General features: G+C 47.4%; 4 protein-coding genes across 8 annotated transcripts; all 4 read left to right on the top strand.

Moving 5' to 3' along the window:
• Positions 1 to 407: 407 nt before the first annotated feature.
• itprid1 (ITPR interacting domain containing 1) lies at positions 408 to 6,359 on the top strand. Its single transcript, XM_076171431.1, has 8 exons — positions 408 to 691; positions 1,161 to 1,756; positions 2,175 to 3,878; positions 4,731 to 4,858; positions 5,271 to 5,382; positions 5,631 to 5,903; positions 5,999 to 6,049; positions 6,157 to 6,359. Exons 1-7 carry the CDS (start codon positions 499 to 501, stop codon positions 6,044 to 6,046), a joined length of 3,054 nt encoding a protein of 1,017 aa, XP_076027546.1. The 5' UTR covers positions 408 to 498; the 3' UTR covers positions 6,047 to 6,049; positions 6,157 to 6,359.
• A 1,121-nt stretch (positions 6,360 to 7,480) lies between these two features.
• ppp1r17 (protein phosphatase 1 regulatory subunit 17) lies at positions 7,481 to 8,841 on the top strand. Of its 2 annotated transcripts, none has more exons than XM_076171429.1 (4): positions 7,481 to 7,663; positions 8,135 to 8,208; positions 8,416 to 8,589; positions 8,687 to 8,841. In XM_076171429.1, exons 1-4 carry the CDS (start codon positions 7,485 to 7,487, stop codon positions 8,749 to 8,751), a joined length of 492 nt encoding a protein of 163 aa, XP_076027544.1. In that variant the 5' UTR covers positions 7,481 to 7,484; the 3' UTR covers positions 8,752 to 8,841. The 2 variants fall into 2 exon arrangements, with proteins under 2 accessions (XP_076027544.1, XP_076027543.1); XM_076171428.1 differs by having other exon boundaries at positions 8,413 to 8,589; positions 8,687 to 8,837.
• A 242-nt stretch (positions 8,842 to 9,083) lies between these two features.
• Positions 9,084 to 19,292, top strand: pde1ca (phosphodiesterase 1C, calmodulin-dependent a). The gene is made up of 17 exons (XM_076171427.1): positions 9,084 to 10,016; positions 11,936 to 11,986; positions 12,294 to 12,453; positions 12,762 to 12,875; positions 13,537 to 13,719; positions 13,833 to 13,899; positions 14,112 to 14,228; positions 14,518 to 14,658; positions 15,499 to 15,599; positions 15,749 to 15,877; positions 15,947 to 16,048; positions 16,236 to 16,356; positions 16,847 to 16,928; positions 17,471 to 17,591; positions 17,798 to 17,955; positions 18,386 to 18,640; positions 18,711 to 19,292. The coding sequence occupies exons 1-17, from the start codon at positions 9,932 to 9,934 to the stop codon at positions 18,869 to 18,871; spliced, it is 2,148 nt and encodes a 715-aa protein (XP_076027542.1). The 5' UTR covers positions 9,084 to 9,931; the 3' UTR covers positions 18,872 to 19,292.
• Positions 18,879 to 23,806, top strand: trdmt1 (tRNA aspartic acid methyltransferase 1). Of its 4 annotated transcripts, XM_076171426.1 has the most exons (12): positions 18,879 to 18,959; positions 19,436 to 19,621; positions 20,978 to 21,087; positions 21,240 to 21,316; positions 21,637 to 21,708; positions 21,817 to 21,882; positions 22,127 to 22,196; positions 22,279 to 22,362; positions 22,432 to 22,742; positions 23,030 to 23,087; positions 23,182 to 23,311; positions 23,550 to 23,806. In XM_076171426.1, exons 4-12 carry the CDS (start codon positions 21,279 to 21,281, stop codon positions 23,648 to 23,650), a joined length of 930 nt encoding a protein of 309 aa, XP_076027541.1. In that variant the 5' UTR covers positions 18,879 to 18,959; positions 19,436 to 19,621; positions 20,978 to 21,087; positions 21,240 to 21,278; the 3' UTR covers positions 23,651 to 23,806. The 4 variants fall into 4 exon arrangements, with proteins under 4 accessions (XP_076027541.1, XP_076027538.1, XP_076027539.1 ...); XM_076171423.1 differs by lacking the exons at positions 18,879 to 18,959; positions 19,436 to 19,621 and adding an exon at positions 20,152 to 20,265; XM_076171424.1 differs by lacking the exons at positions 18,879 to 18,959; positions 19,436 to 19,621 and adding an exon at positions 20,163 to 20,265 and having other exon boundaries at positions 20,944 to 21,087.
• The last annotated feature ends 610 nt before the right edge of the window (positions 23,807 to 24,416 follow it).

Raw genomic sequence — 24,416 nt, 5'->3', positions numbered from 1 at the left:
TTTGAGGTGAGAACAGGTGCGCAGAAATGCCTCAGTTTGGATTTATTTTGTGGGTGTTGTTTGTCCCAGTGACCCCCACTGGGAAAGTTCTGCTGGTTTTCAGCAGCCTGGTCCAGAGCAGAGCAGACCTTATAGGGACGAGGAGGTCACAGCAGCGCCTCATTCTGATGAGGTCACTTCCTGCCTGCCTATCGTTCATTTGCCTCATTTACCAGGCAAATCGGCACAAGAGCGTTTGCATAGAAAGTGAAAGGATCACAGTCAGAGTGTGGGGGTGGGGGGCGTGTAGTAACGTCATGTGATCACATGACACTATTCTCTGTATGTGAGTGTGTGTTTGAAGTAGCATTACTCTTTGAACTATTTGATGTATTTGTGATTTCAGGTTGACCAGTTCAAGTTCAAACCTCTGCAGGTACAGCAGCATCAGCTCAGCAGCTCCTGGATCACACACACACGCGCGCACACACACACACACACACACACACACACACGGACATGCTGAACCTGTGGAACGATGATCCCGAGGAGTTGCTGCTGGATTTGGGCTTCGGCTGCGATGAACCCGATATCTCTGGACGAATCCCAGCTCGGTTCATCAACCATCTGTCGCAGGCCCGGGGAATCAACCTGCAGGTTTTCCTGGAGGCTCAGAAGAACCGACTGGACCTGGAGAACCCGGATGTGAGCAGTGAGTCCTACACTTGTGTGCACGTGTGTTTCATCACACACAGAGAAACACACACTTCTACACACATTTCACCTCAGACACATCAGACCAGATGTGATGTTTCAGTTGTTAGATCTTGACAGGATGCATCTGTTCAACCAAAATCATCTCAGTCCAACTTCCATTGGATAGCCAAAGGTAAAAGGTAGCACACACCTGGGCCCATTTCATTTCTGTTCTTAATACATATACAAAGTATGAAGGAAGATTATTACCATGTGATCATGTAAGCCAATCACCTGCCAGCTGCTCTGTACGAACGGCTTCCTCCATGTTCTGAAGGCCAGTATAGGAACATAGAGTGAGTTGACGGTTGGTGTGTATGTGGTCAGTTGTTTGTCAAGTCTTTGGTTGACAAACCATCAGGATCACACTCGATTTTTGATTCATTTTTTTGGATCTACTCTTTAACACGTGGCCTCTTTGTCAGATCGTTTCAGACAGCTGGAGGTTCTTCATCAGGTCACCACGGCTTTCTCCACCTTGGTTGGGCCCTCCTCCTCCTCGGTCAGACCTCCACTGCTGCGGGTGGAAATCCCCGCTGAAGCCCAGGAGAGGAGGCGGCGTGTGGGTATGCTGTTCAGACGAGCATCAAAGAAGTCCCTGAGCCAGATCCACAACCAGAACCTGCCGGAGTCTAACGCAAAACCCAGCGGCTCTCCTACCGGGCCTGAGACCCCACAACCTCTACTCAGTCCCACAGACGGGCAGATACCTGTAAAGAGATTCAGATCTGGACCACAGGACCCAGTGTGTCTTAGTCCACTGACAGAGGAGCAGGGACCTGATCCAGACACCCAGGTGGCTTCTTGCACAGCGGTGGACGGAGCAGTCAGACTGGGGCCCCTGAATGAAGGCCCCCCCCTGAATGAAGGCCCCCTCCTGAATGGAGGGCAACCCCTGAATGAAGGCCCCCCCCTGAATGGAGGGCAACCCCTGAAGGAAGGCCCCCCCCCGACAATCAGTGCCATTCTTCAGAGGAAGAGGAGCTCAGGGCCAAACGGGGAGTCTTTTGAAACGCAAGAGGTGAGAAGCACTCAGAGCTAAAACCTCCACCAAGGCCAACATTGAAGATCAACCTCTGCCGCTGTGTCTACATTTGAGCTTTATAATCTAACCCTGTCACCTTGAAAACTTCATTATAGTAACTTGGACGATCTCTCTCTCTGTATGAGAGTCAGAGTCTGAGTCTCTGCTGCCATCTAGTGGTAACTGCTGTTAAACCCAGCACAAGCGCTCAACAGCCTCTTGTGTTATGAAGCACATACACACAGCTCAGGGTCCGGCCCGGTGGCGCCCCCTGGTGGACAACATGACACGTAGCTTTAACTTCATGTGGAAAGTTTCAGTATGAAGACATGTTGAGTTTGATCGTCATAATATATTCTTATGTAGTAAACAAATGCAATTTATTAATGTTTGTTCATCTTCTGTTTGTTTCCAGATTCTAACAGGAGGAAACACTGACACACTCAGTCCAGACTCCTCCTCCTCCTCTCCTCCTCTTACCCACGCTTCCTCATTGTGTCCGTCACATACCTCCTTATTCAGCTCTGACTTACAGAGCCCAGATGTGGAGCCACCAGCAGCTCCTGGTCTTCAACAGGGTCCGTCTGTTCTTCCTGCCCCTTCTTCTGAGTCAGTGTCTCCTCCCCCGTCCCCACTCTCCTCCCTTAAATGTGGCTCTCTGTCTCCCACCAATTGTCCCTCAGCAGATGTGGATGGTATGTTGTCCTCGTGCTCCAGTCCTACACCCCCCCTGCAAAATGCAGATTCCCTGTATCCAGGCGTCTCTCACAGCTGCTCTGTAACACAGACAGAACAGGAAGTCCCACCTCTGTCAACCTCTCATTTCCATGAAGACCCCTCACCTCCATCTTTTGTCATTTCTGAGGATCATCCTCTTCCAAGGACGTCCGGCATTTCTCCTAAGCCCCTACTCCCATCTGTGTCTCTAAGTCCGGGTGGACCAAAGCCAGATCTGTTTCAGAGGGATGGACCCCGTCAGTACAGAGGAGATGCTGCACCAGGTTCTTCTACCCACTGTGTTACCAAAGTCAGGACAGGTGTCCTCACTTTGGGCTCAGAGGAAGACCTTCAGACAGAAGGTTCCACAGGCCAGACAGCCAGTTCTAAAGGTCAGACAGAAGGTTCTAAAGGTCAGACAGAAGGTTCTACAGGTCAGACACAAAGCTCTAAAGGTCAGACTGAAGGTTCTATATCAGTTTCACAGCTCAGCACTGAGACCAAACGGGGACATTTTTGGACAGATGAAGACACAGAGTCTGAATCAAAGAAAAGCTCTTTAGGTTTGGGTGACGAGTTCTCAAAGGGTCATAGTGAAGCAGGACCAAACATGAAGGTGTCTGATCTGATCCAGATCCAGAGTTTAGACTCAGTATTTGAGACGTCTGTGGACGGCTCAGATGCAGAAGGTGAATATGGCGATGTGGACGCCATCTGTAAGGAGTTGGATTCTGATGGACTTGTCTACTGGGCAGAACCCATCCAGGTGTCTGTGCCAGATTCAGGAAGTTTTGAGTCGTCAGAAGGACCTGCTGATTCGCCTTCATCCACTGGCAAAGCTGAGTCTTCACCATCCGCAGCAACAGTCCACACTGAGCAGTCTTCATCCTCATCCCCATCCAAAGACCAGAAGCCATCAAGTCCGTCCGTGTCTGTCCAGATGCTGTCATCTCCTTCGTCCCATATCATCAACAGGAAGGATGTCCCCTACATTACTGACTCCAAACATTCCCTACTCCCTGTCCTCTCTCTCGACACGTCCAGTCCTTTCCGTGCCGTTCAGTCTTGGACGGACCTGCAGATTCAACGAAATGCTCTGACCAAGAGGACGTACAGAGGTCTTCACTCAGCGAGCACCATGGACATGACGCGTAGACCGCCCGTCATCTTCTCCTCATCGCCGTCCTTCCCCCTGCTCAACAAAGACTGGCAGTCACATGACTTCCTGCCTGCTTTGGCAAGAAATGTGAGGACGGCGTCGGCGTCAGTGGACACAGGACTGTGGCCTGATGAAGATGAGGAGGTGGACAGAATTGGAGATGAGGAGCTCCTCGCCTACTGCTGCTCCTGTGACCATCAGTGTTCCTGCTGCAACAAACCACACACATTGAGAACCCTTCCTGTGAGTGATATTGTGTGTTCACTTTTCTGCAGACACATAGAAATAGACAATCGTACAAAATAGGAACCAAGGAAGAACATTTGAAATAATTGTGAAATTGTAAAAATGATTGACAATTCCCAGCGTCTTTGAATGCACCAAAGACCTGAAAAGTAGAATAACCGTTAGATTTGAAAGTAAAATGGTTGAAGAGAGATGAAAGAAGGTTTGAAGTCATTTGTTTCCTCCATTTAAAAAAACATTTTAAAACGTCTGCTAATGAAAATGTGAAGTGAAGCTTGTTTGAAGTCTCTGCATTTTAGAAGTTGAGTGCAAACATTAGAACGAAAGTAGAATAAGAAAACAAAACAAACACCAAGATAGACAGAAACACATTTGAAGCACATGTGATGATCCATGTTGGTGAAACAATGACTGAAGGGAAAAGGAGGAATAATAAATAAAGTGAGTCACCATTTGTTTGGCTTGTTTGTTGTCATGTTAGCACGATTCTTTCCAGAGCTTTTCATTTCCATGTGAATGCATCATTTGCATGTGGAGAGCGTCTGTACATGACAACAAACTACACTTAGACTGAATGAATGAATGAATGAATGAATGAATAAAAGAAAGAAAGCTGCTCTCACTGCCCAAACGTCTGTTCAAGAACAGATCAAAGGTTTGATTCTTCATCCATCTGAGAAATGATTTGAACATATTAGTGGTGATGACCAAAAACCACTAAAGACACCACAGGGTGATGATGATGATGATGGTGGTGGTGGTGGTGGTGTTTGTGGTCAGGGTTCTGTATTGTTGTTCCAGATGAAGGCTGTTGTTCTACATGGCTCTCAAACCTTCTCTTCTTCTCAGTGCTCTCTGGACCAGCTGGAGGAGATGATGCTCTGTCTGCAGCATTTCTGCTCTGTGCTGAACACCATGGAAGAGCAGCTTTCTGAGGAGCAGGCTTCAGTGTACAGCGCCCTCTCTGACCAGGACAGGTACTGACACAGCTTCACTCCATCAAAGCCATTTTGATTCTAACCAGGATCAATTCAAAGCTTATTAAGAAAGAGAAGTGAGTTTAGAAGAAGAGATCAGCCCAGATCAGAAATGTTGAATATTTCTTTCCTGCAATTAAATGTATCCACATGTCCATTATTGCTGACAATAACAGATTCATTGGAGATGTGCCACTTGATGTACATGAACCACAGTTTGAGACCCATTCACGTATCGTGCATGTGATTACTTTCACTGTGAAAAAGCGGTGGAGGTGGAGTTATTGAAAAGGAATAAATCTGTAAGTCAAGTGGGGATGATTTCTGCTGTGGTCACACAAAACCAGAGAAGAAGAAGTTTGTTTTCAGGTCAAAATGAGTTTGTAGAAGTGAAATGAATCTGCTGCTGTAGGGAGAAGGTCGGAGACATCGAGGAGCTGAGGGGAGCAGTGAAGCAGGAGGCTGCAGAGCTCCAGCTGCAACTCAGCCAGCTCGCGCATCACTATGACGACAGCTTCAGAATGGTAACACGCGCTCATACAACACACACACACACACACACACACACACACACACACACACAAAGAGGATCAAACGCTCTGCTCGCTAATAATTACTACGTTTGAAGTATGTTTTTTTTTTCAATGTTTGACATGTTTGAAGTATTCAAATTCAATACACACTTATACTTAATAATAAATGATACTAAGAGGAGTTTATCTGCTTCATACAGTGCATGATGTGATGTTATTGATTATTTTGAATTGATCAGAAGATGCACAGGCTGCTGGACGAGCAGTCTCTGCTCTGCTCTCAACTCAGGCTCCTCCCCCCTGAAGCCTCCTCATGTAGCCCCGCCCCCAGCAAGACAGTAGCCACTCAGTGCAGCTTGTTGCCATGGTTTCTGTCAGCCGACATGCAGAGCGGACCCTTGCCCTTTAACCTGGACTCCTCTGCACAGTCACTGCCAGGGTCAGAGAGCGAGAGCTTCAGCTCTTCTCCCTCTAAAGCCGACAAGCTGGACATCGTGACCTTCCTCCAGAGAGTAAGAAGGACCGCCACCACCCGTCCTCCATCATAAACATGTAAAGATGATCATTCATTGGTCTAAAGGTTGTAAACCTCTTTTGTGTTTTGCAGCTGAAAGAGTCTTTACGTCACTCTGTGAACACAGACGCTCTGGAATAAAAGGTGACCTTTGACCTGAGTGTGTGCCAGCGTTCATGTGATCAGAGCTCACATTGACACTTTATACTGACAAGGTTCTGTAAGATAAATGTTTCTTTGTTGTGTTTCAGATGCAGACTGAAGCTGAAAAATGAATCCAACCTTCAATGATGTTAAATATGAATCAAATGTATTACCATAGCAACACAAAGCAGGAATATGCAACGTCCATATGAATAAAACCAAATAAGAAAGTAAAGTAAATGAATATAATCCAGCATAACAGAGTGAGAGTGTGAAGTACTGAGTACTGGATCTTTGTCCTGCTGGTTGATCGTCCTCTGCATGTTTCTGTTCTGATGGTGCATTTGTATGTAGAATAAACAAACATGCCCGTGTTTTTGATAAACACCAGAATATTTCCCATCATTTTCCTTAAACTTGAGTGAAACTTTTATTTCCTATTAGGTCTGAAATCTTTAGGATGGTGGAATGTTTATTTGCGTTGAGCTCAGATGATAGCAATGTTTGTTTCTAACACTTAGCTTCAAGCTTTTATGCTATTAAAGATTTTCCATCTAAATGTGCAAAACAGTTTCCAAAGCTTGGGTCCTAGTTCCTCTAGAGGCCTCCAGGTGATGCTGGCGAGTAAAGCCACGAAAGTTAAACTGGATGAAAGTTTGAACTCTATATCTCATCTGTTACATCTATCTCTACATCTTTTCAAGTTATTTACATTATAATGATATGAAAGCATAAAGTTAACAGCAGTCAAGCTGCAAGACAGCTGTGGCCCCATGTTGGACCCCTGATGGATCTCTGATGGACCCCTGATGGGCTCAAGATCCAGTCCCTTGCTCAAAGCCCCGCCCACACTGAGGGGAACGCAGACACCAGTAATAGAACGAAGAAACAAGATAAATGGAAATGTACGTAAGTACTGTGTGTGTGTGTGTCTATGTGTCTGTGTGTCTATGTGTATGTGTGTATGTGCGTGTGTTTGTGTCGTGTGTGTGTATGTGAGTACTTGTGTATGTGCTTATGTGTGTGAGTGCATGTGTATGTGCTTGTCTGTGTGTGTGTGTGTGTGTCATGTGTCATTGTGTTCCTTGTATGTTGATGTGAGTGTTTGGAACAGAAACAGCGACAGCAAACCCTGGAGTGGATCTCAATGACCTGGGCTCATTAAGCATCAACACTTTGGATCATCAGAGGATGTAAACACACGTGTTGTCACATTCAAATGTCACGCATGTTCCTTCATGAAAACAATCTCAGGATGAACCCCATTTACATTACAGTGATCTGATTACTATGCATCATCATCATCATCATCTACTCAGCTTCAGTTTGGAGATGTTTCATTATGAGCTAATCAGGTCTCTTTGATATTCAGCAGTGAGGGGAGGGCAGAAGATGCTCCTCCTCCAGCCTTCATAAACCAGACTGCACAGAGTCTATGGGGTCCACAGAGTCTAGGGGGTCCAGAGTCTACAGGGTCCACAGAGTGTACAGGGTCTACACAGTCCACTTGGTCTACAAGCTTCACAGGGTCCACAGAGTCTACACGGTCCACTGGGTCTACAGAGTCCACAGAGTCTACAGAGTCCACAGTCTGGCTGATCTGCTCAGATTCAGGTAAGAATGATGTGAGTTGTTTTTCTTCCTGTGCTTCTGCTGGTTTTGTTTTCTTCCCTGTTTGTATCAGCAGAAGTACTGGAAAAGTTGCGGCCTGATTTTCATGAAACAGAAGAATCGTGCAGTGAGCCGGTTCAGAATCCAGGATCTGATTACTTTCTTTCACATTGTGAGACAGGAAGTTTTTTTAATCTAAAACCAGTGAGGAGATCTGAACAAACAAATCAGGCACACAAAGCCCACGCAGATCCGGTGAGGAGCCAGTGGACTGAAACTTGAAGTTTTCAGGCTTGTTGGGTCTTGATGGAGGTATGAGCTCAAATGGGGGCTCTACTGTTTTACAAAACTTGTTTTACTTATTTACTCCTTCACACTGAAACATTATCATCAAAGCTCACTGACACACAGGTCCACTGATTTTTTGTATTTGTGTGTGTGTGTGTGTGTGTGTGTGTGTGTGTGTGTGCCCAGGGGGTTTCAGATGGCGACAGGGTGTATGAGTTTGGCGCTGGAGCATGAACACCGACTGACAGAGAGCAAACAGTGTAAGAACACAAATCACTACACTGAGTACTCTGAGTAAAAGGAAAATGGGATCAATGAGGCATCATTTTCCCATCAGTAGGCACAGCCAATCAGAGAGCGGCTCATTTGCGTACTGTCAACGCGGCTCAACATGTGACGTGACAGAGTGACAAACATCCTGGATGTGGATCTGTATCTCTGCTAATACTCTGCTCACTGTGCAGCAGCCCGGGGGAAGCTGGAGAGCCTGGCAGATAGGAAGTCAGAGATGATGAAGGATCGGGAGGAGGAGGAGGAGGAGGAGGAGGAGCCTTTGGACTCAGAGCATCAGGATGAAGATCAGAAGAAGAAACCTCGCAGGAAAGACACGCCTGTCCTCTACTCCCCCCCACACATACCAGGTCAAAACACACACACACACACACACACACACACACACACACACACACACACACACACACGTTAAGTTTAGTGTTTCTCTGGTTTGTTTGTGTTCAGGAGTGAGACACATGAAGACGCAAATGATTCACGTAGAGGACGAAGAAAAGGAAGTGAAGAACTGAAGTCTTTGTTTGTTCTGCACAAAAACATTAAAGAAGCTTTGAACCTCAAACTGTTGTTTACACTGTTATTAGCATACTGGGTGACCTTTGACCCCCCCAGGAAACAAGCTGTCCCTACTGGACACAACAAGACATTCATGTCATCATTTAATATGATTTTAATATATTATTTGATAATTAGACATATGGACTGAATAAAAGAAGATGGAGTTTGGCCCACATGTGATCTATGTCCCTGTGTGTAATGTGAGTGTGTAACCATGGAACCTAGTGTGTAACCATAAACCTCCCATCATTTACACAGATGATGGGGCGTTTATGCTGTTTATGGTCTCTCTCTCTCTCTCTCTCTCTCTGCCTCTCTCTCTCTCTCTCTGTCTCTGCCTCTCTCTCTCTCTCTGCCTCTCTCTGCCTCTCTCTCTCTGCCTCTCTCTCTCTCTCTCTCTCTCTCTCTCTCTCTGCCTCTCTCTGCCTCTCTCTCTCTGCCTCTCTCTCTCTCTCTCTCTGTCTCTCTGTCTCTCTGCCTCTCTCTCTCTCTCTGCCTCTCTCTCTCTCTGCCTCTCTCTGCCTCTCTCTCTCTCTCTCTCTCTGTCTCTCTCTGCCTCTCTCTCTCTCTCTGCCTCTCTCTCTCTGCCTCTCTCTGCCTCTCTCTCTCTCTCTCTCTCTCTCTCTCTGTCTTTCCAGCTCTCTGTCCCTCTCTGTCTTGTGTTTGATCTCGTGATCTAGTGAGAGAGACGGAGAGAGAGAGAGAGAGGGACAGACAGACAGACAGACAGAGAGAGACAGAGAGAGACAGGTAAAGAGAGAGAGAGAGACAGGTAAAGAGAGAGAGAAGGAGGTAAAGAGAGAGAGGGAGAGAGAGCGAGCTTTTCCAGTGTCAGCCAGGATTACTGTGGCCTTGAAGGAAGAAGAGAAGGAGGAGGATGAAGTGAAGTGGAGGATGAAGTGAGGAGGAGGCCAGCGTTCCTCTGAGCTTCCTCCCCCAGCAGCTGCAGCACCAGGTTACAGCCTCCTTAGGGACTCCTCTCCTGAGTCCTCCTCCTCCTCCTCCTCCTTCTACTCCCTGACAGGAACAAACTCTCTTTTTCTCTCTCTCTCTCTCTCTCTCTCTCTCTCACACACGCACACACACTCACACACACACTCACACTCACACACACACACACACACACACGCTGACATGGCAGAAGTCACGGTGAAGAAACAAGGAATCAAAAAGTGCCGCAGTGCCACTTTCAGCATCGATGGCTTCAGCTTCACTATTGGTGAGTGTGTGTTTGAGTTTGTGTTATTGTGTGAGTGAGTATGTGTGTTACTTTGCAAGTGTGCGTTACTTTGTGAAAGGCTTTCTGAGTGTGTGTGTGTGTGTGTGTGTGTGTGAGAGCGAGCAGGCTGCTTTTATTGTGTTTGTTTTGTAGCTGTGCAAGTTGTTAGTTCATGTTGTCTGTGATGTATTTAGTTGTGAAGCCTGTAGTGATTTAGAGATGAGAGGGTCAGAGTTCAGATGTTCAGATGTTCAGATGTTCAGATGTTCAGATGTTCTGATGTTCAGATGTTCAGATGTTCCAGTCAGAACTCCAGCAGCAGCATTACATCATCTGACCTGCCAGTGATAAAAGCAGCTTCTTCTTCTTTGTTGTGTATTTTATCAGTAACATAACACAACAACAGAGGGCGCCAAAATGACTGTTGGAGTTTTGAATCAAGCTGAAGCTTAGCCTTTGAATGACCTCATGGGAGGACTTCCCGTGATGAGGTCAGAGGCTCCATACTTTAGTAGAACAATCAAATGACAAGGTGATATGTTCAAATCCCATTAAGGCCTTTCTGTGTTGTGTTTGCTCAATGTGTGTGTGTGTGTGTGTGTGTGTGTGTGTGTGTTTCTGTGTGTTTCTGTCACTTTAGTCTGCAGCCAAAACAGAAGCAGAGAACCTGCGGGTACTCAATAATATTTTTTAGGTTTTTGATGCCTGAACTGAGAATGAAGTGAAGTCCATGGATCCAAGGATGGGATTGGTCATTGGCTGTCATGTGACTCTGTCATGTGGTACTTCTTTGCCTGTTTTGTAGGTGTATAGCTGTGTTGTTGTAACTTGAAGCTTCATAACCATAAAATGTAGAAATGTATTTGGTTCTATTCATGATGTCCAGAAGCTTCTTACAAACAGAACACAGAGCAGTGAAGGTCACATACAGAGAGAGAGAGTGTGTGTGTGTGTGTGTTTGTTCACTGGTTGACTGCTGTCTCTATGGGAACCAGAAGAGATGGAGGATGACAGTGACATCATTGTAAACGTGTGTGTGCATGTGTGTGTGATTATCTCTAATGAAGTGTCTCTGTCATCAGTGTCAGCAAGCTGCTCTTTTGGACCGTATAATGATTGGACACACACACACACACACACACATTCTCTCTCTCTCTCTCTCTCTCTCTCTCTCTCTCTCTCTCTCTCTCTCTCTCTCTCTCTCTCTCTCCCTCTCTCTCCTCTCTCTCCTCTCTCTCCCCTCTCTCTCTCTGTCTCTCTCTCCTCTTCCTCTCCTCTTCCTCTCTCTCCTCTCTGTCCTCTCTGTCTGTCTGTCTGTCTGTCTGCCCTCTCTCACTCTCTCTCTCTGCCTGTCTGTCTGTCATGCTCTCTCTCTGTCTCTCTCCTCTCTCTCTCTCTCTCTCTCTCTCCTCTCTCTCCTCTCTCTCCCCTCTCTCTCTCTGTCTCTCTCTCCTCTTCCTCTCCTCTTCCTCTCTCTCCTCTCTCTCCTCTCTGTCTGTCTGTCTGTCTGTCTCTCCTCTCTCACTCTCTCTGCCTGTCTGTCTGTCACACTCTCTCTCTGTCTCTCTCTCCTCACTCTCTCTCTCTCTCATTCTCTCTCTCTCGCTCTCTCCTCTCTCCCCTCACTTTCTCTCTCCTCTTCCTCTCCTCTTCCTCTCTCTACTCTGTCTGTCTGTCTGTCCTCTCTCACTCTCTCTCTCTGCCTGTCTGTCTGTCATGCTCTCTCTCTCGCTCTCTCCTCTCTCCCCTCACTTTCTCTCTCCACTTCCTCTCCTCTTCCTCTCTCTACTCTGTCTGTCTCTCTGTCTGTCTGTCTCTCTACCCCCCTCTCTCTCTCTCTCTCTCCCCCCCCCCCTCCCCAGTTTGTGTGTTTGTGTGTGTTGTATAAGATGTTGAAAGTGTCTGTGTTGTCATTGCAGTTGCGAATGAGGCGGGCGAAGCTGCTCGCCGTCCTCTGGCCCGCTTTGCACGTAAGTGTTCATTATGTTTAGTTTCCATATGCAAATGAGGAGAGGAGAGCTGGTTTCACCTTTATGAAGGCCAAATGTAATAAAATGTAACGTTGATTTTCATTCTGAAAACACAGAAAATCATCAATTTTTCATTTTCATTTTCATTTTCATTCTCTGATTTCAAAGATCAGTAAATTGACTCCAGGTGTGATCAGGACACACCCCCAAAGTGGGTGGAGCCAACACAGAACCATTTCACCTGAATGAACACATGTGGGTCCCTGTGTGTCACGTATGATGTGTGAGCTTTGTCATTTGTGGTCAGGCTCTCAATCCCAGAATGCTTTGTGCACCGCCATCACGACCGGCCTCAACATCACAGAGCAGCGAGGGATCCTGTGCGACCCTCGCAGACCCGAGGAGGTCCTGGCAGACGAGCTGCCGGGCACCGACGCCCCGGATGCCATGGAGAAGACGGCTATCAGGTCCACACTCGCACACAGACACATGCACAAACACACAGCTGAGCCTTCAGGTTAGCGTGATGTGTTTGTATGTTGTATGTAGGTCTGTGTCATTGTCCTCGCTGTGACTCTGAAGGTGCTCCTAAAGTAAACAAGCCTTTATTACTCCTGTCAGCTGGCTGAGGAACACATTCTGGATATTCTGGTTGTGTATAAATTCTGAATGAAAGGTGAATCCAGTGGTAATGAATGTTTGCGGTGTGTGCTGCCGTCACATGATGTGTTGATGTGTTGATGTGTTGATGTGTTGATGTGTTGATGTGTTGCAGGTTGAGATGTTTGGTGAAGCAGCTGGAGAGGGGCGAAGCATCTGTAGCCAACCTGAAGAAGAACCTGGAGTTTGCAGCCTCTGTGCTCGAATCTCTGTACATTGAGGAAACCAGGCAAGCTGAGACACACTGAGACACACTGAGGCACACTGAGACACACTGAGACACACTGAGACACACTGAGACACACTGAGACACACTGAGACACAGTGAGACACACTGAGACACACTGAGACACACTGAGACACAGTGAGACACAGTGAGACACACTGAGACACACTGAGACACACTGAGACACAGTGAGACACACTGAGACACACTGAGACACAGTGAGACACAGTGAGACACACTGAGACACACTGAGACACACTGAGACACAGTGAGACACACTGAGACACACTGAGACACACTGAGACACACTGAGACACACTGAGACACAATGAGACACAGTGAGACACACTGAGACACACTGAGACACACTGAGACACAGTGAGACACAGTGAGACACACTGAGACACACTGAGACACACTGAGACACAGTGAGACACAGTGAGACACACTGAGACACACTGAGACACACTGAGACACACACAGGTAAAGAGAGAGAGAGAGCTTTTCCAGTGTCAGCCAGGATTACTGTGGCCTTGAAGGAAGAAGAGAAGGAGGAGGATGAAGTGAAGTGGAGGATGAAGTGAGGAGGAGGCCAGCGTTCCTCTGAGCTTCCTCCCCTACACTGCATGTATTTAACATATGTCCCTATTGATCTGTCCCGCAGGAGACTGGTGGACACAGAGGACGAGCTCAGTGACATCCAGTCTGACTCTGTGCCGTCGGAGGTCCGTGATTGGCTGGCTTCCACCTTCACACGGCAGAGGGGCCTGATGCTGCGCCGCAGTGAAGACAAGCCGCGCTTCCGCAGCATCGTCCACGCTGTGCAGGCCGGGATCTTTGTGGAGAGGTCAGAGGTCGCTGTCCTGCCGTGTCCTGGAAATGCTGTTTCATGGATGAGTCACCCTGTGTGTGTGTGTGTGTGTGTGTGTGTGTGTGTGTGTGTGTGTGTGTGTGTTACAGGATGTACAGACGGACCTCCAACATGACGGGCCTCAGTTACCCCCCCAATGTCATTGCAGTGATCAAGGTATTGGTGTGTGTGTGTGTGTGTGTGTGTGTGTGTGTGTGTGTGTGTGTGTGTGTGTGTGTGTGTGTGTGTGTGTGTTGTTGAGTCAGTTAATAGTTTTCAATTCAACTTTATTTACACAGAGCCTTATAAACATTATCTGTAGGACCATTAAACGTTCAACATGTGTGTGTGTGTGTGTGTGTGTGTGTGTGTGTGTGTTTGTGTTCCAGCATGTGGACACGTGGTCCTTTGACGTGTTTGCACTGAATGATGTCAGTGGAGATCACGCTCTGAAGTTTGTCTTCTATGATCTGCTCACCAGATATGACCTCATCAATCGCTTCAAGGTATGTGAGCAATCAGAGCGTGTGTGTGTGATCACACTCACACACCTACAAACTTATCTGAGGGTTCCACCTTGAAGATGTTTTTAATCTGAAGTGGGAACAGGGATGACCTCATGATAGGGGGCGTGGCTTCTTTTAACCCTGCACAGGCCTGCCAGAGCGACAGATTGGTGATTAGAGGGGCTGAGCAGAGCGTAGAGCAGCCCGGTCCTCACAAGAACCTTAATGTTTACATCAGAGTTCACATGTGCAGGATCCTCTGGTTAAAGTGCTGTCACCATGGTTACAGGTCCCTCTGTCTGCTCTCCTATCCTTTGTGGAATCGGTGGAAGTCGGTTACAGTAAACACAAGAACCCGTACCACAACCTGACACACGCCGCCGACGTCACGCAGACCATCCACTACCTGCTGCTCAAGACGGGCATGGTGGTACGAAACATGAGAACACACGCCTCAACTCCTCAACATGCTGAAATGCTGTGCTCTGTCATGTGTGTGACGTGTTCCTGTCATGTATGTGTTTCTGTCATGTGTGTGTTTCTGTCATGTGTGTGTTCCTGTCATGTGTGTGTTTCTGTCATGTGTGTGTTTCTGTCATGTGTGTGTTTCTGTCATGTGTGTGTTCCTGTCATGTGTGTGTTTCTGTCATGTGTGTGTTTCTGTCATGTGTGTGTTTCTGTCATGTGTGTGTTTCTGTCATGTATGTGTTCCTCTCATGTATGTGTTCCTCTCATGTGTGTGTTCCTGTCATGTATGTGTTCCTCTCATGTGTGTGTTCCTCTCATGTATGTGTTCCTCTCATGTATGTGTTCCTCTCATGTGTGTGTTCCTGTCATGTATGTGTTCCTCTCATGTATGTGTTCCTGTCATGTGTGTGTTTCTGTCATGTGTGTGTTTCTGTCATGTGTGTGTTTCTGTCATGTGTGTGTTCCTGTCATGTGTGTGTTTCTGTCATGTGTGTGTTTCTGTCATGTGTGTGTTTCTGTCATGTGTGTGTTCCTCTCATGTATGTGTTCCTCTCATGTATGTGTTCCTCTCATGTGTGTGTTCCTCTCATGTATGTGTTCCTCTCATGTGTGTGTTCCTCTCATGTATGTGTTCCTGTCATGTATGTGTTCCTGTCATGTATGTGTTCCTGTCATGCATGTGTTCCTGTCATGTATGTGTTCCTCTCATGTATGTGTTCCTGTCATGTATGTGTTCCTGTCATGTATGTGTTCCTGTCATGTGTGTGTTCCTGTCATGCATGTGTTGTAACATGTTTTTCAGCACTGGCTCAGTGAGTTGGAGATCTTTGCGATCATCTTTGCAGCAGCCATCCATGACTTTGAACACACAGGAACCACTAACAACTTCCACATTCAGACCAGGTGAGTATGAGACGTGTTCAAGGTGATCTGCACAAACTGACATGTCTCCTAAAGGTCAAAGTGCAGTGAGAGTGGTGAACCTGTAAACTCTGACTCTTATGTGATGAAGCAGGAAGTTGATGAAGAGTTGATGAAGAGTGTGTTGGCAGGTCGGACACGGCCATGTTATACAACGACCGCGCCGTCCTGGAGAATCATCACGTCAGCGCCGCGTACCGCCTCCTGCAGGGCGACGGGGACATGAACATCCTCTCAAACCTGTCCAAAGATGACTGGAGGTGAGTCGTTACTGTGAGGGAGGGCGGAAGGCTGTATCCATGGTAACTGTGGTTTCCTGTGTGGTTCAGGGAGCTGCGGGCGCTGGTGGTGGAGATGGTGTTAGCCACAGACATGTCCTGTCACTTCCAGCAGATCAAAGCCATGAAGAGCTCCCTGCAGCAGCCCGAGACGTGAGCACCACACACACTGTCTCACCTCTCTCGCCCCTGTCTGTCTGTCTGTCTGTCTGTCTGTCTGTCTGTTTTACAAACCTTCATCTTCATCTCCTGAGAGGCTTCAACACTTGCAGCCGCCTTGTTGCTCATCAGCATGTCGACATGTGATCGCTGGATTGATTGATTGATTTGTGCCGAGCAGGATCGATAAACCAAAGGCCTTATCCCTGCTGCTGCACACGGCCGACATCAGCCACCCGGCCAAACGCTGGGACCTGCACCAGCGCTGGACCACGTCGCTGCTGGAGGAGTTCTTCAGACAGGTACATGGCCCCCACACCCACTTCCTGTTTCTTTTTCCAAGGGATATGTGGGAAAAAAGAAAGGTCAAAGGTCACCTTTGCTCCTTACTACGCTTTATAACGTCGTCATGATACATATGAGGTGATCGTGCCTGAATAAACTGATTAACACACAGGTGTGTGTGTGTGATAACATGTTTCACTGCACAAACAAACAGATCTTCTTCTTCTTCAGTGCTGCATGTCCTTCATCACATACATGACCTCCTCTTTGGCCTTCCTGTCTTCCAACAAACCAGCATCTCTCCTCTCTCTGTCTCTCCTCTCTCTGTCGGTCCCTCACGTATTCTCATTCCTGTCCGTCATCGAACATCTGAGCATCTTCAGCTCCTGTGTCATATTTTTATATCTTGATGTAACTGCAGATGATGTCATTCTGTGTGTCAGAGCTGAAACACATGGATGTGACCGTACTCACATGTGTGTGTGTGTGTGTCTCCGTGTCTTTCAGGGGGACAGGGAAGCCAATCTCGGTCTGCCGTTCTCTCCTCTCTGTGACCGCAAGTCCACCATGGTGGCCCAGTCCCAGATTGGTACGCTACAATGCTAACATGCTAACATGCTGCACCAAACCAAACATTTAATCCCAGAAACGCCACTCGCTGCTCAAAACCCACCGGCTCTGAGTCTCCACGGCCAATATGACCGCCATCTGCACTCCTCCTTTAGGTTTACTCCTCCTTTCCTTTTGTTTTGCTTGTGTTGTACTTAGAGCTCATAGGTACGTCGCTTTGCTGAAAAGGGCCAAATGAGGAAAGACAGAGAAATATGAAGGATGGATGATGTCACTCATGGTTTAATCCCACTGGAGGTCATCTGTGGAATTCCCTCTCCTGAGGTTTCTTCCTTGAAGCTTTCCTCTGCAGTGTTAGAGCTTTGAGGCACTGTGTGATGGCTGCAGAAATGAAGTTGACTTGACTTAATGATGCATGTTTGCGTGAACACATGTTGACGCGTGTTCAGACACGTGTGATCTGATCCGTGTGAGGTGTCAGGGGCGCACAGGACCCTCCTGAACCCCACTGAACCCTGCAGGGGGCGACTGTGACCCTCCAGTGTGAACGTGTTTCTGCAGGATTCATCGACTTCATCGTGGAGCCGACCTTCAGTGTGCTGAGTGAGATGATCGAGAAGATTGTGGCACCGCTGATCGAGGAGGCGTCTCGATCTGGACTGGTGGGCTTCAGACGCTCAAGGTGACTAATGGTGACCTGCACACACACAAGCACGCACACACGCACAGGCACACACTTCCTGGTGGAGAATTATCAGTTCTAACATTTACTCTGCCGTGAGATGCAGAATAAATGTGAAAGTAATTTTACAAGGTTAAATATTAAACCTCATTAGTGCACTTAACTCTCTGTGTGTGTGTGTGTGTGTGTGTGTGTGTGTGTGTTAGTCTGAACAGTACTACTGGCAGCGATGGGAAGAGTGTGAAGAGCACAGGGTCAGAGGTCAACACTTCTCTGACTACAGTGGACTTCAAAAGCTTCAAGGCCTCATGGAATCAAGAGATTCACCAGAACAGAGAGAGATGGAAGGTCCAGGCCAGCAGAGGTGACACACACACACATGCACACACACACACCTCACACACATACACACACACACACAGGCCTCTGGGGAAGTTCTGCTAGTTTCTAGCAGCCTGGTCCAGAGGAGAGCAGAGCTGCTGCTCTGTTTGCTGCTCTGCCTCTCTGAAGCTCTGTTACTGAGTGAGAGCAGCTTGATGCTCTACAGAGCTCCTCCAACAGGGGGCAGCATGGAGGGACTTACTCTGGATAAAGACATTAACTATCCACTTCAAACCCCTTCAATTGGCCTGCTGCTACAGCGCCCCTCAGTGGACAGTCTGGGTCATCTCTGGGAGGCCCTCTTCATCATCTTTGACTTTTTCTTTTCTTTTTCTAACAATCATTTTTATTTTGGAGCTATTTCAGTCTTGTCCACTCGTCACCCAATCATGTCTGTGCTTTTGCTTTCGTAGACCAGGAGGAGAAGGCAGAAGGCCAGAAGGAGACAGAGAAGAAAGAGGAGAGAGAACAGGACCACAGAGAGGAAGCAGAACAGAAGGACACCAAAAAAGGGGAGGAGGAGGAGGAGGGAAAGAAGAAGGAACAGGAGGAGGAGCCAAAAGAGGACGGAGGAGCTGGAGGAGCAGGATCCCTGCAGGGTCCTGGCCTGAAGTCTTCTAACAAGGAGGAGCCTGAGAGCCACGCCCAGCAGCAGCAGCTTCACACTGGTAAGAGCGCCACCAAGTGGTCAAGGCAAGGCGGGGGCGAGGCCTTCATTTAATCTGCCTTGTGTTGCAGCTTTGGATCAGGACCGTCCTCTCATTCATTACTACAAGAGACCCGGGTACTGTGCCAGCTCCTACCGCCTGCTGAGGTCAAAGGTCCCTGAGATGCATCCCATCGATGCCCGAGGGAAAGCCAGGAGGCTGCAGCGCATCTCTCTGCGCCGCAGGAAGTGACCTCATACTTCACATGTCACATTCCAGCTGCTTCATCTTTCAATTCAAGATTCAAGAGTTAATTGTCATTTGCACAGAAGAACACAGGGTAATACTGCATATTGAAATTCTTTGTGACGAGACGTCAGCAGCAGCATGTAGAGAATCAAATTGACTAAATTTTAATTTAGTGCAAAATTGCAAAATCTTCTCCTCACCAGTCTGACGCTCCTCCTCCTCCTCCTATCAATCATCTCTCTTTATTCTTTCATTTTTATGCAACTTATTATAAGTCTGTCAATAATTCAATGTCACCTTTTACCTCATGATTTATTAATGAAGGACTTTTGACTTGAAGTGTTGTAGCTCACATGGTTTCTAAGCACTTTGTAATATTTATAAACAGTTTGCACCATGAATAAAAGTCAGCGCTCATCACAGATTGTTGAGAAGTTATTTCAAATATTAATCATTATTGTTATTATTGTTAAGCAAGGCGACATTCTTTGTGTAGAATTTGCAAACACAAAATGCATTACACGTGCAATGAAGTATATTAGAACAACGTTGAAATCATTGTGGCAGGACGGAGGATTCTGGACCAGCGGGTCGACCCACCGGACCACCAGGAGAACAGCAGCAGGCCCCTGGGCTCCACGGGAGACGGCCTGGACACCAAGAGATATCAGACGGAGAGAACAGTAAGAGAGAGAATCAGCTGCTGTGGCCGGTCCTCTGACTACACTGAGCCTAAGCTGAGCCTGAGCCTAAGTGAGTCAAAGTTCTTTCTGCTGCAGTCCCATTATTCTAAATAATTCTTCAGTCATCTCTAAGAGATTTGTTAGTTTGTCTTTGGTTCATGTTGGTGTTTATGGAGCAACAGACACTCTAACTCTTACGGGATGAGTTTCATTTCTATTTTCATGATCGTCATTACACTTCTGAAGTCATTTTGAAACTAATTTAGATTTTGTAACTGCTTCTAGAAAATAAATCTAAATACAATGTTGGACAGCATTGTACTCGATCTTTTTATTGATCCTACAAAAACGGAAAATATTGCACCACGTGACTGTCTCTAACACACGCGCGCGCACACGCACGCGCACGCTCGCTATTACAGATTTTTTTCTCTTGTGAAACATTTTACAGTGCAGCGAGGAAACACTAGACAAAGAAAACAAACAGGAAAATCATCATAAAGATCATAGATATAAAATATAAATATTACACGAAGCGGCGGCTCAAGCGCTTTAGGACAAACACGAAGTCTCGCGTGATTTCCGATGAAGTCGCGGGGTTGTTAAACGAACGTCAATTCAAGATGTCGGCAGGCAGGCGGCGTGTGGACGCGGAACCTTTGAGAGTTCTGGAGCTTTACAGCGGGATAGGAGGGATGCATTACGCCCTGAAAGGTGACGACAATCCTGCAGACACGTTGATTGTTCCCGCGCGGTTTAGCTTCCGTCCCGCTGCTTATTTATGGAGGAAAGTGCATTTGAACGCCAGTGTGTGACGTTTATGGGCAATGGGACTTCCGGGGCTCCAGGTGCATCTTGGGAATCCATAGCACGGTAACGAGAGCTCGTGCCGTAAACAAAGCCTTAGCAACCAGCAAAGCACGTCTGTGTGTCAATGTGTGTGTCAATGTGTGTGTCAATGTGTGAGTTTGTGTGTGTGTCAATGTGTGTGTCAATGTGTGAGTTAGTGTGTGTCAATGTGTGTCAAAGTGTGTCGGTGCGAGTTAGTGTGAGTTGTGTGTTGTGGACCATCTCAGCCTGTGGAGGCGCTAATGAACATGATGATGATGAAGGACGGATGCAGACATTTAAACATTTGATTCTCTCCACATGTTCACTTGTTTTCTCTACAGATGACGTCATGATCTTGTTGACATTTCATGGAGATATTCAGATTCTTTCATTCTTTTTCTCCCATGGTTCTCAATGAGCTCTGCAGTGCTGAGGCTGTGTGTGTGTGTGTGTGTGTGTGTGTGTGTGTGTGTGTGTGTGTGTGTGTGTGTGTGTGTGTGTGTGTGTGTGTGTGTGTGTGTGTGTGTGTGTGTGTGTGTGTGTTCTGCTCTCTCACACTAGTTTGTCTTCCTGTGATGTTGTGCTCGTCCTGCAGAGAGCGCTGTTCCTGCTCAGGTGGTGGCAGCTGTGGACATAAACACCACAGCCAATGAGATCTACAGACACAACTTCCCTGACACGCCCCTCTGGAACAAGACCATTGAGGTGTGTGTGTGTGTGACCTGTGTGTGTGTGTGTGACCTGTGTGTGTGTGTGTGTGTGTGTATAACCTGTGTGACCTGTGTGTGTGTGTGTGTGTGTGTGTGTGTGTGTGTGTATAACCTGTGTGACCTGTGTGTACCCTGTGTGTGTTTTAGGGGATCACATTGGGTGAGTTTGATGGATTATCCTTTGACATGGTCCTGATGAGCCCCCCCTGCCAGCCCTTCAGCAGGTACACATGCAGACCTCCTGTCCCCTCTGAAGCTTTCATGTTGGCCCTTAACCACAGATAAACTGACACAAACACCAGGCAGACGGTTTACCACCAGGGGGCGACGTACAAGGCGTGGCTCTCCCATATGCAGTGTCCTTATAGGGGTGGGGGTCAGGGTCCTGGAGACCATTGGGTCAGGACCACAAGGCGGTTCTGTGCTAAACAGTTGAAGGAGTTACAGAATGGGCTTGACCCAAAGTGTCAGCAGGGCGTGAGGCTTCATGCAGGAGCTGAGATGATCCAGAGTCTGAGTGTTTCTGCCTGCTGTGTCTTTCCAGGCTTGGCCTGCAGGGGGACGTCTCTGACCCCAGGACAAAGAGCTTCCTCTACATTCTAGACCTTCTGCCAAGGTGTCCAGTCTGTGCATTACCCATCATTCACTCTGTTCTTCACTCAAACCTTCTCCTCCCTTTATCTGTCATTCATATGTAATCTGTAACCTCTGACCCCTGTGGCAGGCTGGCCCGCCTCCCTCGCTTCATCCTGCTGGAGAACGTGAAAGGCTTTGAGGTCTCTGCTGCCAGGTAACCATGGAGATGATCAGCTGACACAACAGCAGTGTTATCATATCGGATCATCCTAAAGATCTGACTGGAGTATGATGATGAAGTGGATTAGGATGTTTTACCAACGGAGAGTGTTTTGTTTTTCACACGGTTGTGGACAGGAAACACGTGACAGGAAACACGAGACAGGAAACACGAGACAGGAAACATGAGACAGGAAACGCGTCCTGATTAAACATATTGAATGTTTTCTGTTTTTCAGGGATCGTCTGTTGCAAACACTGAGGGATTGTGGGTACACACACCAGGAGCTGATGATCTCACCCACCAGCGTAAGAAGCAAATGCTCCAGTCTGAACGTGAGCTGGACATGAAGGTCAAAGTTCATCCTGTCCGTTCTCTTCCTGAACTCAGGTTGGAATCCCCAATTCCAGACTGCGTTACTTCCTGTTGGCCAAGCTTTCAACAGAACCCTTTAAGTTCCAGATGAGCTCAGAGGTGAGACGCCGTGTCACAGATGAACGTCAGGGTTCCGACCCTAAACTCATGTGTGACCCCTGACCTCAGGTTTTAGATGGTTTCCCACTTCCTGCTGATGCTTCCTGTCCGGCCACGGTGTTGCATCCTGATCCCTGTCCACAGGAAGAGGAAGTGGACGGGCGTCCTGTCCTGTATAAGTTGGAGACATCGGTGGATGTCCAGAGGAAGTTACATCAGAACAGAGATCTGTCCGTCACGCAGATCCAAGACTTCCTAGAAGTGAATTCGGAGGTGGACATGAAGAACTTCCTGCTTCCTACCAAGACTCTGCTGCGTTACGCTCTGCTGCTAGACATCGTGACGCCTTCATGCAGGAGGTCTGTGTGCTTCACTAAAGGGTGAGTACCTCGTCATCCTCCACTCCTCCTCATCCTCCTCATCCTTTCACCTCTTCATCCTCCTCAACCTCCTCGTACTTCTCATCCTCCGCTCCTCCTCCACTCCTCCCCATCCTCCACTCCTCATCTCCTCATCTTCCTCATCTCATCCTCCTCACCCCTCATCGTCTGGATTCAAGAAGGGAAAACTTTGTCATGGTGGCCATGGCAACAGTGCTTGTGATCACGGGACAAACATGTCCCAGCAAAGTGTCTTAGCGTGTTTGACATGTTTGTTTCATCCAAAGCTATGGACGCTACGTGGAGGGGACGGGCTCGGTGCTGCAGGGCTGCACGGACACACAGGTGAGGAAGACCTCCTCCTCTTCATCATATGGAGATGAACAAATCACAACCATGTAAAACTCTCTACTGTGTGTGTGTGTGTGTGTGTGTGTAGGTGCAGTGTGTGTATGAAGGTCTGGAGCAGCTGTGCGATGAGGAGAAGCTGCAGCAGCTGCTGAAGCTTCAGCTTCGTTACTTCACACCCAGAGAAGTTTCCAACCTCATGGGCTTCCCACAATCCTTCAGTGAGTCACATGACCATCTGGTATCAGAGTCAATGACATCACACCTGTGTGTTCAGATAAATGTGCTAAATGAGTGAGACTCTGACAGGTCAGAGGTCAGAGGGCGCAGGTCGGGGACGTCTTCTCTAGTCTCTGGCTGTAAATGTCTCAACGTCGTCTCGTCTCAACAAATAAACAAAATGTCATTCTTCTCGGCTCAGCGTTTCGGTTGAATACTTTGCCGACTTTTTGTTTTCAGAATTTCCTCAGCAGATCTCAGCCAAGCAGAGATACAAAGTCCTGGGGAACTCCCTGAACGTTCTGCTGGTGGCCCAACTCCTGCAGCTGCTGGTCCACTGAGACAAAGACGGGTCAAACAAGGACAGACATGTCAAGCAGGGACAAAGACGTGTCTAAAAAGGAACAAAGATGTCAAAAAAGGACAAAGATGTCAAACAAGGACAAAGACAGACGTGTCAAAAAAGGACAAAGGTGTCAAAGAAGGACAAAGACAGACGTGTCAAACAAAGGTGTTTTTGTCTGCTTGTAGAAACTGGTGTGATGGAATTTCAATGTATTTGAAATGTTTTAATAAAACAAATGTTCACATAAGTATGGAGTCGTGATCACAGGCTTCCTTTGAACACACACACACACACACGCACACACACACACACACACACACACTTTAGGGCACATAAAGATGTTTTGCTGAGTAAAAGGTTTGAGCAGGAGGTCAGAGGTTCTTCTCACTCAGCAGCTTTCTGCTCTGGAATCATGTGAGGACATTCCTGTCACTCATAAAGGTAACGACTGGATTTAATGGTTTTTGGTAAATGTGTCAATAAGTCTTCATGTTATTGGAAATTTAACTGCATAGTGATCGGCTGTAAAGGATTGAAATGCTACTGGAGGCCTGGATTGTTTGATTATGGATCAGGACTCAAAGTGACTGAAACCTGCTGCACAATGTCCCAAAGTGTCCCACACACAAACGTCCTCCTTCTGTTCCACCTTAAACCCTTCAAACTGAAGTTCAAGTGTTGTTGAAATCCTTTATGATGATGTTGGTGTCACACACACACACACAGCTGGTTACTGATCTTCCAGCCTCATGTGATGACAG

Source organism: Genypterus blacodes, unplaced genomic scaffold, assembly GCF_046128005.1.
Source record: "Genypterus blacodes isolate CSIRO-AG114 ecotype Tasmania unplaced genomic scaffold, CSIRO-AGI_Gbla_v1 ptg000250l_1, whole genome shotgun sequence".
NCBI lineage: Eukaryota > Metazoa > Chordata > Actinopteri > Ophidiiformes > Ophidiidae > Genypterus > Genypterus blacodes.
This window is presented reverse-complemented; position numbering and strand designations above follow the sequence as displayed.

Excerpts from the sequence above, each read along its gene's own strand:
- pde1ca (XM_076171427.1), top strand. The coding sequence starts at position 9,932 with ATGGCAGAAGTCACGGTGAAGAAACAAGGAATCAAAAAGTGCCGCAGT. Across the intron at positions 11,987-12,293 it reads TCCTCTGGCCCGCTTTGCAC|GCTCTCAATCCCAGAATGCT; the intron begins GTAAGTGTTCAT and ends ATTTGTGGTCAG. Across the intron at positions 13,720-13,832 it reads GCCGGGATCTTTGTGGAGAG|GATGTACAGACGGACCTCCA; the intron begins GTCAGAGGTCGC and ends TGTGTGTTACAG.
- trdmt1 (XM_076171423.1), top strand. The coding sequence starts at position 20,175 with ATGTCGGCAGGCAGGCGGCGTGTGGACGCGGAACCTTTGAGAGTTCTG. Across the intron at positions 21,317-21,636 it reads CCCTGCCAGCCCTTCAGCAG|GCTTGGCCTGCAGGGGGACG; the intron begins GTACACATGCAG and ends GTGTCTTTCCAG. Across the intron at positions 23,312-23,549 it reads GGGCTTCCCACAATCCTTCA|AATTTCCTCAGCAGATCTCA; the intron begins GTGAGTCACATG and ends TTTTGTTTTCAG.
- itprid1 (XM_076171431.1), top strand. The coding sequence starts at position 499 with ATGCTGAACCTGTGGAACGATGATCCCGAGGAGTTGCTGCTGGATTTG. Across the intron at positions 1,757-2,174 it reads AGTCTTTTGAAACGCAAGAG|ATTCTAACAGGAGGAAACAC; the intron begins GTGAGAAGCACT and ends GTTTGTTTCCAG. Across the intron at positions 3,879-4,730 it reads ACACATTGAGAACCCTTCCT|TGCTCTCTGGACCAGCTGGA; the intron begins GTGAGTGATATT and ends TCTTCTTCTCAG.
- ppp1r17 (XM_076171428.1), top strand. The coding sequence starts at position 7,485 with ATGGGGTCCACAGAGTCTAGGGGGTCCAGAGTCTACAGGGTCCACAGA. Across the intron at positions 7,664-8,134 it reads GCTGATCTGCTCAGATTCAG|GGGGTTTCAGATGGCGACAG; the intron begins GTAAGAATGATG and ends GTGTGTGCCCAG. Across the intron at positions 8,209-8,412 it reads ACTGACAGAGAGCAAACAGT|CAGCCCGGGGGAAGCTGGAG; the intron begins GTAAGAACACAA and ends CTCACTGTGCAG.